This window comes from Podarcis cretensis, assembly GCF_951804945.1.
Source record: "Podarcis cretensis genome assembly, chromosome: 14".
Classification (NCBI taxonomy): domain Eukaryota; kingdom Metazoa; phylum Chordata; class Lepidosauria; order Squamata; family Lacertidae; genus Podarcis; species Podarcis cretensis.
This window is the reverse complement of record NC_137183.1, coordinates 39,357,580-39,375,245: the sequence shown is the minus strand read 5'-3', so window position 1 is coordinate 39,375,245 and position 17,666 is coordinate 39,357,580. Positions and strand designations below refer to the sequence as shown.

At 42.8% G+C, this 17,666-nt stretch overlaps 2 protein-coding genes across 6 annotated transcripts in view; one reads left to right on the top strand and one right to left on the bottom strand.

The window, feature by feature from the left end:
* CRAMP1 (cramped chromatin regulator homolog 1) overlaps positions 1-8,823 on the bottom strand; it is a 42,369-nt gene extending 33,546 nt beyond the window's left edge. Inside the window, exons 1-2 of one of the 5 annotated variants that reach the window (XM_079952306.1) lie at positions 8,620-8,823; positions 5,272-5,702 (exon numbers count right to left, since the gene is read on the bottom strand). In XM_079952306.1, coding sequence (XP_079808432.1) covers positions 5,272-5,701 — 430 coding nt within the window. In that variant the 5' untranslated portion in view covers position 5,702; positions 8,620-8,823. Of the gene's footprint in view, positions 1-5,271; positions 5,703-5,873; positions 6,132-6,321; positions 6,526-8,619 lie in introns of those variants that run through there. The other 4 variants (XM_079952304.1, XM_079952308.1, XM_079952305.1 and 1 more) reach the window with 4 other exon arrangements.
* Positions 8,824-10,103: 1,280 nt separating this feature from the next.
* Positions 10,104-17,666, top strand: part of IFT140 (intraflagellar transport 140) — a 93,143-nt gene continuing 85,580 nt past the window's right edge. Inside the window, exons 1-4 of the mRNA XM_079952303.1 lie at positions 10,104-10,243; positions 12,020-12,175; positions 13,048-13,269; positions 14,822-14,943. Coding sequence (XP_079808429.1) covers positions 12,029-12,175; positions 13,048-13,269; positions 14,822-14,943 — 491 coding nt within the window. The 5' untranslated portion in view covers positions 10,104-10,243; positions 12,020-12,028. The remainder of the gene's footprint in view (positions 10,244-12,019; positions 12,176-13,047; positions 13,270-14,821; positions 14,944-17,666) is intronic.

Sequence of the window (17,666 nt, the reverse complement as noted above, 5' to 3'; positions counted from 1 at the left end):
CATCTTGTGCTTCAAGCCATTCTAAATGTCTGAAATAGCATTCCACAACTACTGTAAAATAAGGCATAAGAACAATTCAGCCAAGGGCTAATCTAGGGGTTGCCAACATGGTGCTCTCCTGATGTTGTCGACTACAACACCCATCATCCATGACCATTGGCCATGCTGGTTGAGTCTGATGGAAGCTACAGCATCTGGAGGGTCACAAATTCCTCACCCCGCTTCACACCAAGATGAGTATCTGTAGCGATCTCTTGCAACTATGAATCAGAGATGGGAAGGGTTATGATCCGAAACAATTCCTGACCACAGAAAACACAGTAAATTATGCTGATAAAAATGTTCACAATTCATGTCCAAAAGTTTAAAATTTTAAAAGACACTTGACTATTGGTTCTGAAATATTTATAGAATTTTCCTTGGGGGGTGGAGCTGCTGTTATCACACACTGCAGTAATTTTAGCAATACATGTGAACAGAATCAGAGTTAAAGGAGTACAAAAATCTTACTGAAAAGCCACGGCTAATAAGGAGAACAGTGAATAAAATTTGATCAGCAGGAAATCTGTAAAGATTGAACAGGGATGCAGTTCTCACCCCCATCCCATAGAGCAGTGTTTCCCAACCTTGGGTCCCCAGATGTTTTTGGACTACAATTCCCATCATCCCTGACCAATGGTATTGCTAGCTAGGGATGATGGGAGTTGTAGTCCAAAACCAGCTGGGGACCCAAGGTTGGGAAACACTGCCATAGAGTACTCCACATTTTTCTTCATTTAACTCTATTTTATCATAACAGTTGAAACTGAAGGAGTGTGCATTAGTAGGTGAATGTGTGTAGGGTGATTGAAAGATGAGTGTGGAATTTTTGTGGGCAATGAGTAGAAGTGCATTGAGCAAGTGGAATCCTGATTATATTCTATTGTTTTACATATTGTATCACATTATCTCATTTTGAGTTTACTTTGCAAACTGCTTTCCAAATCATTTCTGATGAAAAGCAGAATATAAATACTTGAAATAAAAATAATACTGTAACCTAGCACTTTCTAAAACTTACAATCGGCTATCGAACCTATCAGAGGTTGCTCTAAATATAAATATCACAAGAACACATCACTTAAGGGTTGTTCATTACTAAGACACAATCAAGCTCAAACCAATGGGATACAGCTAGCAACCACTTAAAATTAAACACTAGGTTTAATGAGCATGTCGTTAGTTCTCTCCTGACACCTCTCTTGAACATTCCCAGAAGACACATATATGGATTTTGAAAGGAGCACTCCCTGAAAAACAATGTGAAATTATCTTCCTGAACAATTTGTCTGCTAAATCAACATAAGAATGGCTTCTAATTCCACTAGAACACAAGGGCAAAGCAAGGATTCTGAAGGACGGCTCTAGTGGAGGCCATGCAGTTCTACCTTGCCTGCAACTTGTACTGATGCTGTGAACAAATCCAGAAATAGAGGGAAAACCTGTTTGAGATCTACAAATTGATAACTAAGAAGTGGAAATACATTCTAGAAAAGAAAGGGGCAAGTTGAAGGCAGATAGAAGTGTCCCATGACACTTACTGCAGAATCTCAATTTCTTTTTTTTTTTGTATTTCTCTCCCAGCTATAACAAAAAAAAATCTGTTGATGTCAGGTGTATCATAGTTGAAGTAAGCATGTATGCCGAATTTTGAAAGCATTCCACAGATCTATATGCTAAAATTCTGAAAGATAAAATAGTTAACACACATCCCGTTTCGGCAAGGGAAATTGGTGTGCAAAAGTGGGCTTGAACACACACAACTGAAGCACCTCTGGATATGTATCCTCATCACAGGCTCATCCTGACTCACTGTCCTGGCTAGAGAAGTCCTTTTTAAGGGGAATGTGCATTCCCACGAGGGGCCACTATTGTTGCATGCAGGTAGAATCAGATCAAGCCAAAACAAAGCTCCAAGACATCGACAGAAAAAGCTACCCAAGTTGGGTTTTTTATAGAATGCTTATTGATGCTTCATTACATGATTGAAAGAAAGTCCAAAGACTGTTAGGGGCTTTAAAATGCTGCACTTTTGCAGATAGCTACCTTTACATGGATAAATATAATGTATGAACTATTAAAACAGGGGCCGGCAACCTAAGGCCCTTGAGCCACAAGTGGCCCACGAGCCACCCCCAAACTGAGCTGCCCGTTCAGCGAGTCTCCGTGTGCTGCACTAAACCAGCGCAGTGCAATACAGGGACTCGCTTCCACAGTGCAGGAAGTTGCGTCTGTGCAGACGCCGGAAATTGCGGGTGCACGCCCACGGAGGGATCCCCGCTAGAGTGAACCAGCCAGGCGAGGTAAACCTTGCCGACCCCCCTGTATTAAAACATGCCTGTCTGAGAGTCTAGTTCGTGAATTTCACACAGGTATCATTAATTTATAAGATATATCACACACAGCCACATATATGGAAATCCCACCCATCAACATCTGCAATATGGAAATTTAGGCTTAAAGATTAGTCAATATGTCCGTTTTTAAATTTAGGATTCAGAATTCACTAACTCATGGACTCACACACAGAAGGACAAACAGAAAATTTTACTTGAGATTTTTGCCACCGCTGAAGAGGTAAGTTGAAAAGAAGCTTGTCTCTTCAGCAACAGGACTGCAAAACCAAAACAAGATGCAAACCAATGGTTTCCTGTATATCTATCTGTTTGCTTTCCAGATCCTATGTGCACAGTTTTCCTAAGGCTGCAAAAACACACAGCATGTGGCAAAGCTCTGCACAAACTACACAAGAACATGGCTGCACTTCTGCAGAACTGCCATACAGTTCAATGTGGCTTCTGCAGAAACAGGGGTAAAAGTTGCCCAATGCAATTAAAAAAACACTGGAGACGGACCATAGCATAGTGGAAGAGCACAAGATTCCAAGATTCAATCCCTGACATCTTCAGTTAGAAGGATCAGGTAGAAGGTGATGTGAAATACCTCTTTTGAAGATGCTGGGAAACATTGCCAGTCAGAGTGAAAAATACCGGGCTAATTTGACATCTAATGTCACAGAAGGCAGCTTCCTCTATATGTATTCATTAATTGTAAACAATAAAATAAAAATTAGATCAACTTCAGATTATCAAAACCTTCTTTTAAAGGAAAATGCCCCAATTCAACAATAGAGTGCCAATGGAGGATAAGCTTGCACACAAACAGAAAATGCAAATATGCTATGAGATGCTTATCTAGGCACCACTAATATGGCTAGGTGTGTCTTTTGTTGTAGATGGGAATGAGCATCTATGTAAGGGGCTACTAGTGTGACTAGCACTGGATTGGGGCTAAAAATTTCATGGGGCTGGTGTATGGATGCATATTTAAGAAATACAGTGGTGCCCCGCAAGACGAACGGAAAACCCGCTAGACGAAAGGGTTTTCCGTTTTGGAGGCGCTTCGCAAAACGAATTTCCCTATGGGCTTGCTTCGCAAGACAAAATGTCTTGCAAGTTCCTGCGGGTTTTTTCCCCTTCCCCCCCCCCTTTTCCTAAGCCGCTAAGCCGCTTATCAGCTGTTCCGCTGATAAGCCGCTTAACAGCTGATCGCTAAAAGCCGCTAAACCGCTAATAGCACTAATCCGCTAAGCTGTCAATGGGCTTGCTTCGCAAGACGAAAAAACCGCTATACGAAGAGCCTAACGGAACGGATTAATTTCATCTTGCGAGGCACCACTGTAGTCCAAGGGAGAAATACACTAAGCAACCAAAATGGGATTTCTGCACAATGTGATGGAATCATTTTTCCTTTTTACTGGGTTGGCAGTCAAAATGTCTATTTCCCTAATGAATCCACAAGCTTTTATACCCGATGCCCTGATAGTAAGTTAAAACAGAACCAATTGTGTGATGAGAAAATAGTGAGATCAATCCTCTGGACTTTAGGAATATGATCTGACATCAGACTTCTCATCAATATCTTCATGAATGACTTCTATACAGTGGTACCTCGGGTTAAGTACTTAATTCGTTCCGGAGGTCCATTCTTAACCTGAAACTGTTCTTAACCTGAAGCACCACTTTAGCTAATCGGAGCACGATTTCTGTTCTCATCCTGAAGCAAAGTTCTTAACCCGAAGTACTATTTCTGGGTTGGCGGAGTCTGTAACCTGAAACATATGTAACCTGAAGCGTATGTAACCTGAAGCATATGTAATCCGAGGTACCACTGTAATACATATTTATATAAAGGGTGCTGCAATTCTTATTTAAAAGGCAGCATCTTATGAAATGTGCTTCTGTTCAGCATTATTATTATTATTATTATTATTAATGTTATTGTTAAAAAATAGTTCTCTCAGCATCCAATGCCTTCATGACTTAATTAGTGCTTAAGGTAGGAGTGAACAAACCAACCATGGTTAAGGAAGGTGCTGAGTTTGTATACAACATCAAGCAATAATTAAAACAATCAAGGTTCCTAAGCTTCAGAATGCAGTTCAATGGAAGTAATCAAAGCCTAGTGAAGCCTCTAGAGAGGGCATGGTTGATCAAACAAACTATGGTTTAACAAACCAATGTTCAATAAACCATGGCTTAGTGTCATACACAACCAAACATGCCCCAGAATTAAATCTTTTATCACAACTAGTTTCACAAATAAACTTTTGACAACGACAATAAATACTACTTAGTTATTTGGTTACAACTGAAATGACAAAAAAGCCAAATGCTAGCTACTAAGGATGGAATCAGGGAGTCAAACATCTAGCTCAATTCTAACTTAATAGCCCCACCCCAATCAACTGACCATGGCTTTTAAAGCTTACCACAGCTAGTTAAAGCAAAAGCAAAATCTTGTGATGGCTTAAAGATTCACAAACTGATTAACACATAATCTTTTGTGAACTAGAGTCAAATTCATCAGATGCATCTGCTAAAATGGAATCTGGTCCACAAATGTGATGTTATAATAAATGTGCGAGTCTTTAAGGCACCACAAGACTTGGTTGTTTTTGCTGCAACAGCAATGCTACCCCTTCCAGGGATTTTTTAAAAATGCCCTTTAGTAATAGGCTCCTGGTCCCTTTTCTATGCATATGGGGAATAAACAAAACTACAGATTTATCAAGCGAAAAACCTTGGGATGCACGAAAGCAGTGGCGAAACGCAAAGCAAGAACAATCACCCAAGCCAGGCGTCAAGGAGACAAAACTGGCAACGGATGCCAAAGGCACCTTCCTCCCGGTGGCATGTGTGTTTTAGGAGGGGTGCGAGGTCAATACTGTACCTTTTCCTTTTGCTGCTGATGCAGCAGCAGTTGCATTGCTGCTGCTGCTGCTGCTGCCACCTCCAACTGCGCAGGATGCCTGCGAATCCTTCCTTAACCTCTTGCTCTGAGGTCTGACACTGGACCTGAGGAAATGATGCTGGTCGTTGCTGTGGGCAGGCTGGACGGAGGAGGAGGAGGAGGAGGAGGAGGGGGCTTGGGGCAAAATGGAGGTTGCCAAGAAGGGCCCCCGGTTAGTGTTGCTTTGAGTGATCGCCTCTTCTTCCTTTGTGCTGCTGGTGCTGGGAGCTGCCTCTCCTCCTTCGCCTGCTCCTTCTTCCAGGGACTCTTCTTCACCTGCTCGCTTGCCCAGCTTCCTCAAGCCTTCCTCAGAAGTAGTCGTGCTGGTGTTGCTGCTGCTGCTGCTGCTTTCGCCCAGCTTCACTGTCATCCTATGTGGAGGAAGAGGAGGAAGGGGGGAGGAGAAGGAGAAGGAGACAGAGACAAAGTGGGGAGGGGGCACAAAGTCAACCAAGAGACCCCTTCAGAGGAACAAGGAAAAAATATAAAACACCCCGAAGCCCAATGCAAACCCACAACGCGCAAACACACATAACACACACAGCCTGCCTTCAGAGGGGAGAAGTTTAGCTGCAGAAATTCCTCTCAACATGGCCGCCGTTGTTTGTTACTAAATCCCCTTTCGTTGGCTTGTCCCGACCCAACAACCTGTGCCGGTGGTGGGGAAGCGAGAGGAGGGGGGGAAGGAGGCCAGGAACCCCTCCAAAGGGTAGCCAGCGCCGCCGGGCAGCCCCCTGCCCCCTCGCCGGGAAGGTGAAGGGCGCCTTTGGCAAGGAAAACCGCCGAGGCAAACTCGGGCGTTTGGGGGGGGGGGAGCGTTCGGCAGCCACGGAAAGGAGGAGCCGGAGGGGGGGGGAAGCACCCTCGGCGGCACACGGGGAGAGAGGCCAGCAAAAAGAGAGAGGGGAAAATATGAGAGAGATAGAGAGAGAGAGAGAGAGAGAGAGAGAAATGTCCCCTAAAAAGTGACTCTCCCCCACCCCATCCTACCCATTGTGTGGGTCTTCTGGGCCAGGGGGGCTCTTCTTTCTCCTCACCATGGAGCCGAGGCGATCCGACCTACTGAGGGGGGAAATTCATATTCCTAGATGCAGCAAGCAGCTTCGCTGCCGCCGCCTCCCTCCCTCTCTCTCTCTCTCTTTCTCTCTCTCGTGTGAGTGTGTGTGAGCGAGAGAGCGAGCGAGCGTGTGTGTGCGAGTGTGTGTGTGTGTGTGTGTGTGCCTCTCTAGGACTGGGACTGGCCAAGGCTACAAAGATTTCCAACAACTCCCCACACACCCACTTCCCAATTGCTCAGCACCTTTCCGAATCGCCCTTAAATACGGCGACTTTTCTCCTCTCCAAACCAGAAGAGTGCCAGGTTTATTTTCCTCGCCAAGCCAACCCCAACAACTAAAACATTAGCTTGTTGTTTTTTTAAAACAAATAAAAAAACCCAAACCAACACAAACCCAAAACGCACCAGTCGCACGCCATTTTTTTAAAGTTTTGCATTTGAAAACGTGGGAGTTATTTAAGGGTTTCACTTCAAATAGCTAAAGAATGAGCTTTGGTTGCCTAAAGACATTCTTTCTCTTTTAGTTTTTGTTGCTGTTGCTTTCATTTGGAATAACCGCAGTTAAACTCAAACCAGATTCAAAACAGTTCCCCACCCTTAAGACATACGTGACCAGCCAGTTTGCCCAATAGTCACAGAGGGTTTAACAAATGTGCTCAGATGCTACTGAAATCTTTATTACTACTTTCGCATTACTGAGTTCAGTGTTTACCCAATGCTATGTCAGCATATTCTGCTGTGACCCACAACACATTTTCTGTATTTCACACACACACACAATGCACATGCAGATTAAACTAGTGAACTTCGAAAAAATTGCAAAGTGCTTGAAAGCACGGTAAAGCCATAACTTTCAAAAAAGTAATAATTCAAGAGTACAATAGAGGACAATAACCCTACAAAACTGTGCACACTTACTTGGAAGTAAGTCCCACTGAATTCAGTGTGACATACTTATGAGCAAATAGACATAGGATCATGTTGTACTACATAAAATGCAATTTCCTTCCCACAACAGAAATCAAAATTCAAGCACCACCACCAAAAATATACTAACCAACAAAAATAATCCCAGAATTCAGACTAAAAGTGCGGCACTCATTGAAATGAACATCAGTATTACACATTTTACAAAGGGATATGCAGTTGTTTCATAATGGTTTCATTACATATGACTATCAATCACTCCTCTCTGCCTCAAACCCAATCCTAAAACACATATGGAAGTAATTTCTCCCCCCCCCCAAAAAAAAAATTCTGTGAAACATATTTGTTAGAAAGCATCAGCTGGAACCCACGGCTTCAAGTTTACATTCTTGGCACACTTTTTAATTGTTTTGGGCTATTCTATGTTGTGTCAGTAGTTTACACTATTTTTAAAAATCCATAAAATTTAATGTGGAATTAAAAGTCATCTTTTTTTACACACAATAGGTATCCAAATTTCATAAACAAGGCAGGACTAGCCAGAAAGGCAATGACGATCACCTGACATTTGATAGACTTTGATTTTTTTTCATTATTCTGTGCTACTGAAAGACCAAAGATTTACACCATTCAGTTCCACATAAGGGATGATTAAATAAATGAACGTCCAACATCCAGGATGAGGGCCCAATTATGTAAAGAGGCTGGATCTTCTAGTCTGTTTGAACGTTACTAACGCCAACATACCCAACCCATTCTCCCGTCCTCTCCTCAAATAGTGTCCAGTGCCTCCTGGCTTCATCCCGAATGCAAAGTATTCCACCCACATTATTCCCCCTGCTTCCAGTTTCAACTTTAGGTTCCACGTCACTCCTGTCAAACTGTGTCGATGCAATATTTTTGCAAAGGACAATTTAGCTTCCCAAAGTTCTCAATCATTCCTTCTTACTCCCCAATCGATTTCACTCCTTCCCGTTCTCTTTGGGGCAGGAGTTTAACGTTAATTATTTCTGCCGTCTCCTAAATCGCCCCCCCCCCCCTTTACCGATCCAGATCCGCCCCAAGGAAACGAATCTCTTCCCTCCAGACCCGCTCTAAGGAAGTGAGCCCTTTACTAATCTCACTTCTGACAGCCGGGGCTCCGAGGCTACAATCCGATACACATTTCTCCAGAAGTCAGTCCCACTGCATTTCACTTTCTAGCTAACACGCGAGCTTAGGGTTGCATTTGAAGTCTTCTCGATACACATCCTTGAAAGGGAAGAACCGATCTTGAAGGAATAGCATTTGGGCCCAAGTCCTACCTGCTGCATGGATGCACCGTTGCGACGCCGGTACCAGATCCCTGCAGCCTAAAGGCCGATCTTGAAAGGTCCTGCGCCGCTGCCCAAATCTCCCCAGCCCCTTGGATTGTTACTCCCACCCTTACGCCTTGCTCGTACACTGGAGACTGATAAGGTCCCCTTCCGCTTCCTCGTTGCCTCCGCGCTCAGCAAAGGGGCGGGAAGCAAAGGGCTGGGGAAAAGCACCCAACGGGCCCGGCTGAGCGCGCAGACAGCCACGCCCCCACAAACCCCAAACAAATCGCTTCATTGGCCGGCCGAAGCTAGCAGGAAGGCGGAGCCTGAGGTTGCGGTGGTAAAGGTGACCAATCGAAGCGCCGCGCGCGGCTGATGACACCGGTCCAGAACTGGGCCAATGGCGAGGCGGGAGTTAGGAGGCGAGATTCGAGGGAAGAGCAAAGAGGGCGGGAGAGGGGCCGAAGCGTTAGAACGAGATTCTCATTGGCTAGAAGGGAATAGACGCGTGCCGATCGTAAATGGGAAGGGCCCGTGTCATCTGCTAGCATTTCCATTGGCTAGTTTCCTGTTTGACTGGCAGGTGGTAATAGACTACATAGCCGGTGGAATTTTTTATAGGGGGAGGCCTGTTGAGTTTTGCAGCATTAACAAAGGGTCTTGTAGTAGAGTATTGTAACTGTTTTCCATGGAGTCAGCTTTGGTAGATTATTAGAGTCTCCTTCATCAGAGGCATGCTCTGCTTAATTGGGGGCATCTTAAAAGGCAGCTGCTTTATTATGGCATCTTCATGCACCTGGTGAGATTCAGTGTTGTAGTTCAGGAAACATTAGAACGTAAATAATCGGTTATTCTTTGCTGATGTAGCTGGAAGCTACGTGGAAAACTGTTTTTAAAAAGATGAAATTATCATAGCTATTGCCTTGCAAACCATACTAACTCCAGCTCGTTGTGAGCCATTCCTGTGGTGTTCTGCTCACTACAGAATTATTTCGGATCCGTGGGCGCGTTAAAAGAGCCAGTTTATGCATTCAGCAGAATTTATTTCCATACAGTATTTATAACGAGACTCTTAGCGATAAGAATTCATTTGAGAATATCGCTTCAGTCTGCAGTTTGTGTGTGTGTGTGTGTGTGTGTGTGTATTTGCAACATAAAATTAAACACCTCTCTCGCTTTTCATTGGGATTTTTCTATTTACTTGTGGATGGCGGATATCGAACCTGAGACCTTATGCATGCATGCAAACCATCTGCTCCGCCCCCCAAGCCCCCGCATTCTTTGTACACATGAAGAGAAAGTGAAAGGGAGGCTCAACTCTCCTTAGAAGGAATGCCTTAAGGAAAAGGGAGCTTTTTAAACCACCAGGAACTTACACTACTTACAAGTAAGCTGGAACTAGCGCCCTTGCTCCTACAGAAACACAACTGACCTAAGGGGCTGCTCGGGGGTTTCCGTGAAGGTTTCCGCGAAGCGTTCCCCTTCGGAAAACTTCGCGTTCCTTCGGCTCCGTGTTCGGGTGTTTCCGTAACGGCCGCCGTTGTCAAGGGTAACAACGCTCAGCATCTGGTTGAGTCGGGCTTGAGGCCCGCCAGGCCTCTCTCTCGGGCTGAGGTGGCGCTGTGAGCCGGTAAGCGACAAACTCGAGGTGGGGCTGGGGGCAGGCTGGGATTCAACTTGGACTCGCTTCTTTCGATAAGCTCCTCGGGGGTGGGGGTTGCTGCTCGCGAAGGCCGTGGCCCGAACTGGCGCCTCTGGGGCCGGCCCTGTCATGGGCGAAGGGAGGGAAACGTAACTTTCGTGCGCGCTCAGGTTGGCGATGAGACCCGATGAGTTGGTGTGAGGGCCATGCTGGGCGATGGGCAGCGTTTCAGCATGTCTCTCTCTGGGCTTAATATTGTGGCTCAGGCTTCTCACCTTTTGGGTTGCCTTTTTAACACCTGTGAGACCCAGGCAGGAATTTAAAATGCTCCACGGATGGTATCTCTAACACCCAGCAAACTCGTCAAGATGTACTGTATAAGAAAGGATCCTATGCATGCTGGAAATGCTAAAATTTTGACTGGTTTAGATTAACTCTTGTAATGAGAAACATCAAAAAGTGAGGGGATGAGTTGGTTACCAGCAATCTAGATCAGGGTTTCCCAAACTTGGGTCTTCAGCTGTTTTTGGACTACAACTCCCATCATCCATAGCTAGCAGAACCAGTGGTCAGGGGTGATGGGAATCGTAGTCCACAGACAGCTGGAGACGCAAGTTTGGGAAACCCTGATCTAGATACACAATGATAGGCATCCCAACCAAGAACTTTAAAAGAACCAAGTAAGAACGGGAGGGAAGTCAGAGGTAATTAGAACATCAATAAGTTGAATGGCAAAGAATATATTTTTGTTTTTTTCCCTTTATTATGATTTGGAAATATTTGTATATCAACAAGAAATTGAAACTTCACATTGCAATCTTATGTTAAGTAAGCATTTCTGTTGTAAAAAACCAATAAAGATGAATCGCAAAAAAAAGAAAAAGGAAATGCTAAGACAGGGCACCTTTTTCCACATGTGGTGGACGCGTAAGAGAGCAAAAAAGTATTGCCCCTCCTCACTTGGCTCATATCTAAATTACACAACAGCCATCTCCCTCTCTCCTCTTGGTGTGTATTCATTCCCATGCTTGCCCCAAGTGTGTATGGTAGCCACATTTGACATGGCCTCAGAAGCTCCCCTCCTTTAGCTCCAATGTTCTTCAGCCCTTCAGATGATGAGAGCTGGCTAAGTTAGAATAACCATAAAATTCTTCTTTTAGTATTCTGTATAGAACAGCTACTTGTTCTGGCCATTACTTTCTAGAAGTAAATAATGGTTTAGTATATGTTTTATCTGCATTCTGGCCTGGGTTATTTATACAGTTCGTATTTCACCCCTCGTGCCGGGTGAATACAATGAAATAAGACTACATGAAGGTGAGTTCTATCACTCAGTAACGCAGTAGGTGATGACTGCAGGTATTGTGAGGACCATTATGGGAAGCCTACTCTCAGTGAATCTGGACCAGATTGACCTAGTGACCTGCAGGATCCAGTGCCTTGTAGGGGACATCACATCTCCCAGCTCCTGTCTGGAGCAAGGGTTTTTCTGACCTGCTGGTGGGTGGCAGAAATAATGCCACTGATGAGCTTTGGTAGACATATGCTGCATTTCCCCCTCCACTTCTCACCTTGGTAGGGTGGGGAGAGAAGGGCTACTGTTTAAAAAGTATAAATTTAAATTCCTTGTGTTTGCACTGTAATGGAATGCAAAAAAAATAATTTTTTATATCTTTTAAATATGTAGATTAGACTACATTTCCTATTGATGCTCAGGACTTATTTTACAGTTAGTTTGTCTCTAAATACTTGTTTGTGTTGTAGCTCTTTATCATGGCTGTGTACGTTGATCATCGTATAGAAGCTCTCGAGTCCCGTGGACGCCATTCTCACATAGCTTGGCACCCTCAGCAGCCATTTTTGGCTGTCGCATCTATTAATTTAAACTCTGGTGGCAGTGTGGATATTTTTCTAGAACAGGTGAGCATTCTAAAACTTTCTCTTTTTTCTTTTCTTTTTTGCACTAGCTTTGAACACTGCTGCATCTGTAAAGATACAGAAGTTCAGTTTTGTTAAACTCAGTTTTTTATGTGTTATATATACACAGTGTCCTAGTTCACTTTAAATCCATTGAATTACCTCAGGATTTATTACTTTGCTGTTATTATGTCTAATGTTTTATAGGTGCTGTGCAAATATTTTAAGAACACACACTCTGCCCACAGGCTTCTGATTAGATGTGATATAAAACACTTTTCCTTTCTACCTTGTCTTGGGAAAGGAGAACGGAGGGTTTCCCCTCTTCCAAGTTGGGCCTTTAGAGAAAGCACCATCCTCTGTGCTACCTTTTGCAAGACCTGGAGAGAGAGAAGAGCCTACCCTTTGTTTTCTCAATTGAGAAGAACGATGAGGCCTTTTTTTGGTTGTTTTTTTCAGTTAGACTTTTACAGAAAGCATTAAAAATAATTACAAAAGCCCAACTTGTAGGAGGAATAAAACATCTTTCCTGCTACTGATGGGAGTTGGAAGGAAGTTCAACAATATCTGGAGGGCCACCCCAATGCAAACCCTTTTCCTAGTGTGTTTATGCACTGCAGAGCAAAACAATAGGCCTTTTTTCCTACATTCTACCCAGCAACAAAATTCAGCTTACAGTGTAGTTTTAACTTTCTTTTAAACATAATTAGTTCAGTGGAAGGTAGAAAAGGAGGGCTTCTTGTATCACACATGATAGGAGCTAGAATGACCTCTGGAGGTAGAACACCAGTTTATTTGGAGAACGCAGAATGCTTGACTTTTCAGAAGGCTGAAAAGAAGGAATGTAAAAAAGATCTGTGTTGTGTTGTTTGCAGGGAGAATATGTGTGTGATGCACACTTGGAAAGAAGCTTCCAGGCCACATGCCTCAGTTGGCATCCAACCAAACTGATACTGGCAGTGGGCTGTGAGATGGGCGACGTGGTGGTGGTGAACAAGCAGGACAAGGAACATCATGCGGTACCCTCCAACCATAATGCTGATATTACAATTCTAAACTGGAGTACTAATGGCACCCGACTAGTTTCTGGCGACAAAGTAAGTAGCAAAATCAAAATGGTTCTTTGATGAACATAGTTTTAATAGGTACTACAGACATGCAGCTGTATAATAAACTGAAAGAAATGTGGAGGTGGCAACAGTGTCCTGGGACAAGAATAGGAAGAGGCATTCTAAAGTAGGAAACAAAGTAGGAGGTCAATATTGGGAATGGAGTGCCAGAATCCACAGGACTTTGTTACCTAGGACTACTTTTCTAGCGTACTATATTGACTTCTGAGAGTGCAGACAGTACAGTTGTCTAGCTCTAAACCTCCATTGGCCTGTGTTTGCTGTGGGAATGCTGGGAATTATCTGTGATATGGAAATGAATAGAAAAGTCCCTTTATAGTGTAGGAGCCCCTCAAGACACAACCCTACAGTCTTTTGGTGTTGTCTATGTTGTTTTAGAATGTCTGAGCTATACAATCCCCAGAGGACTCATTTAGTCTGTGCCATTTCGACTGGTTTGTTGATGTGACAAATTCTGTTGCCAGTGTGTAGCACGTTGTGTGTGGCTAACTGAAGTGACAGCACATTGTGTCTCATGCACCACATTCTGTCTGCTTTTTCAAGAGCTGTGTTACCTCTTCCTTGTTTAATGCAAGGGTATCAAAATAAGAGTGCAGGAAGGTCCTGAACAGACAGAAATATACGGTATTGTTGAAAAGCAAAAAGCCCAGTGTATGTTTCCACAGCTTGTTCTGTTTTGTCAACATTAAAGTGATATTTCTCTGCTGTGTGTTTGCAAAATGAAAAAGAGACCAACATGAGGGTCAAACCAGGTGATATGGGAGAGCTGTCATCAGGATCTTCTGGGTTTTTAAAAAACCCAACAACATTAATAGTAGTTTGTGGATGTGGCTTTGGCTCCAGAGATTTAAAATTTTATTATTAAAATTGTCTGTTTCCTGTTTGAAAGTTAGTACTTGCCTGTGGGGTATGCATGGAGATTGCAGGTACCTGTAAGCCCACTCCACCCATGTTCCAAGAGGATGCATTAGCAAACTGAGCATAGATGTAGAATGGTCAGTGCACGGTAGATGAACAGAAGGCTTTTGCTTGGCTACTTTAAAAAATGAAAGTAATTGGAAATGAAAAACTTTTGGGCTTATTCATGACGCTCATATGACATGGCAGCTGCAATTTTCAATCTGTTCATGTTTATTTTCTAGCACTGGCTATCAGAGACTAATGTTGTCATGTGTATGCTGATGTCATGTGCTACAATGCGCTGGATCCACTGGTGGAGGAAGAGGAGTGGGGGGGGGGGAGCGCAGCGCCCCTGGCAGTGCGATCCCGGTGGGGTGCCATCGCAGCTGCCCCCTGCCCACGCTGGGCACAACGCCCCCGCAGATGGCATGCCACGTCCCTGGGGCATGCGCCCCCCACCCCCGCCTGCCCTCCGCCCCCCAAATGTATTTTCTATCTTTATTTGCTTATTTCCAGCTTTTGTCAAACAATCCTAAAACAATGCCACAATCCTCAGTATAAAATGCCAGTAATAAAAGCATTGTGTCAGCTATCTTAATTTTTCTTGTAACCTTTATAGCTTGGTGTCCTTGTGTTATGGAGGATGGACCAGCGGGGTAGAGTTCAGGGCCCCCCTCTGCTTAAGCATGAATATGGAAAGCATCTCAATTACTGCATCTTCCGACCACCCCCTCCTGGCGAGTAAGTAGCACACTCTGGCCAGACTTCTGATAGGCAATAGAAAACAGGTGGAATCAGACCTGCTGACTTCCTCAGTGTCCAGTCAACAGTATCTATGTTGGATCAGACCTCCTCTTATTTTGAGTGTTTTTGTAACTCATATACTCCCACCATTTATGTTCATTAAAGCTTCTACTCCATCTTCTAATTGACCTTGCTACTTACTGTTGTCTGCCTTCCTCCTAAATCCTCTATTGGAATTAATCTACTTTTTCAGTGTCATGCCCAGGTCCTTTGCCTTCTTATGAACCTGCTTTTCTATTCTGCTTTCATGGTCCCATCACCAGTTCTATTCTGGCTGCACTCCTGCTCTCTGTCCAGATATAGTTCATCGTTACCTGCAACTGACAACATCCTACCTTATGTTAGTCGCTTTTGAATCTCCATTTCTGTTCTAATTTATCTGGAAAATTTATTTCCTGCTTTTACCATTAAAAGTGTCTTACTTAAATTTTAGTAAAAGCAAAATAAAACCAAGAAAAATAACAACAAATAACAAAAAGCAGCAACAAAAGCTATGAGACCTGAGAGAATTGTTTCTGTTTTTTTTTATAATAATTTTTATTAATTTTCCAATTTTAAAACAAAACAACAACAACATAAGAACATCAACAAATACAAACAAACACACAAATATACTTTCTTAACCTCATTTTCATGAACCTCCTTTCTCGGACTTCCCCATACCTCACCCTTTTTGCATTCTTATTTTACAGTTTTTCAGCAACCCTTTTTACCAATTAAATTTAAATTTATTATCTTTCTCAATTTCCCCTTAAATCATCAAACAGTTTCAGCTGTAATTCTGCATCTTCCTTCCCCTTGACATTTTAGCACTCCTCAATTTCATAACAGTTCTTAAGATATACTTTAAACTTCTTCCAATCTTCCTCCACCGTCTCTTTCTCTTGGTCACGGATTCTGCCAGTCATTTCTGCCAGTCCCATAAAGTCAATCACATTCGTCTGCCATTCTTCCAGTGTGGGTAATTCTTGTGTCTTCCAATACTTTGCTAGAAGAATCCTTGCTGCTGTAGTAGCGTACATAAAAAAAGTCTTATCCTTCCTTGACACCAATTGGCCGACCATGCCCAAGAGAAATGCCTCCGGTTTCTTATGAAAAGTACATTTAAGTACCTTCTTAATTTCATTATAAATCATTTCCCAAAAGGCTTTAATCTTTGGGCAGGTCCACCAAAGGTGAAAGAAGGTGCCTTCAGTCTCATTACATTTCCAACATATATTATTGGGCAGATGATAAATCTTCGCAAGCTTGACTGGGGTCATGTACCACCTGTAAATCATTTTCATAATATTTTCTCTTAGGGCATTACATGCCGTAAATTTAATACCGGTGGTCCATAACTGTTCCCAGTCAGCAAACATAATGTCATGACCTATGTCCTGTGCCCATTTAATCATAGCTGACTTAACTGTCTCATCTATTGTATTCCACCTCAGCAGCAGATTATACATTCTTGATAAATTCTTAGTATTGGGTTCTAACAATTCTGTTTCTAATTTCGATTTCTCCACCTGGAAGCCAATTTTCCTGTCTTGTTTAAAGGTCTCCATTATTTGATAATAATGGAGCCAGTCTCGTACCTTGGACTTTATTTTCTCAAAACTCTGTAATTTGAATTTGCCACTTTCTTGTTCTAAAATTTCAAAATATTTTGGCCATTTAGATTCCATATTTAGTTTCTTCACCTCCTTAGCCTCCATTGGTGATAACCACCTAGGAGTTTTATTTTCCAGCAAGTCCTTATATCGAATCCACACATTGTATAATGCTTTCCTAACAATATGGTTTTTGAAACCCTTGTGAACTTTAACCTTGTCATACCATATATATGCATGCCAACCAAACCTATTATCGAATCCTTCCAAGTCCAGAATGTCTGCATTCTTAAGAAGTAGCCAATCTTTCAACCAGCAGAAAGCTGCCGATTCGTAGTACAGTCTTAAGTCCGGCAGGGCAAACTCCCCTCTTTCTTTTGCATCAGTAAGTATCTTAAATTTTATTCTGGGCTTTTTGCCCTGCCAGACAAATTTAGATATATCTTTCTGCCACTCCTTGAAACAATCTAGTTTATCCACAATTTGTAATGTCTGAAACAAAAATAACATTCTAGGCAATACATTCATTTTAATCACTGCGATTCGGCCTAACAAGGAAAGCTTCAAGTTCGACCATATTTCTAGATCTTTCTTTACCTCTGTCCAACATTTGTCATAATTGTCTTTAAATAAGTTCACATTCTTAGATGTCATGTTAATCCCCAAATATTTTACTTTCTTTGCCACCATTAACCCAGTTTCATTTTGAAAACTCTCTCTTTCAACATTTGTTAGATTTTTTTCCAAAACTTTAGTTTTTTGTTTGTTCAGCTTAAATCCTGCCACCTGACCAAATACTTGGATTAACTCTAAGACTCTTTTTGTACTAGTGTCTGGCTCTTGTAAAGTCAATACTAAATCATCTGCAAATGCCTTCAATTTATAATGTTTGGCTCCGACCTGAACTCCTTTTACCAGCTGGTCCCCCCTGATCATATTCAACAAAACCTCCAGGACTGATATAAAAAGTAATGGGGATATTGGGCACCCCTGCCGTGTCCCTTTTTCTATAGAAAGTTCATCAGTAACCACATTATTTACAATTAACTTTGCCTTTTGTTCAGA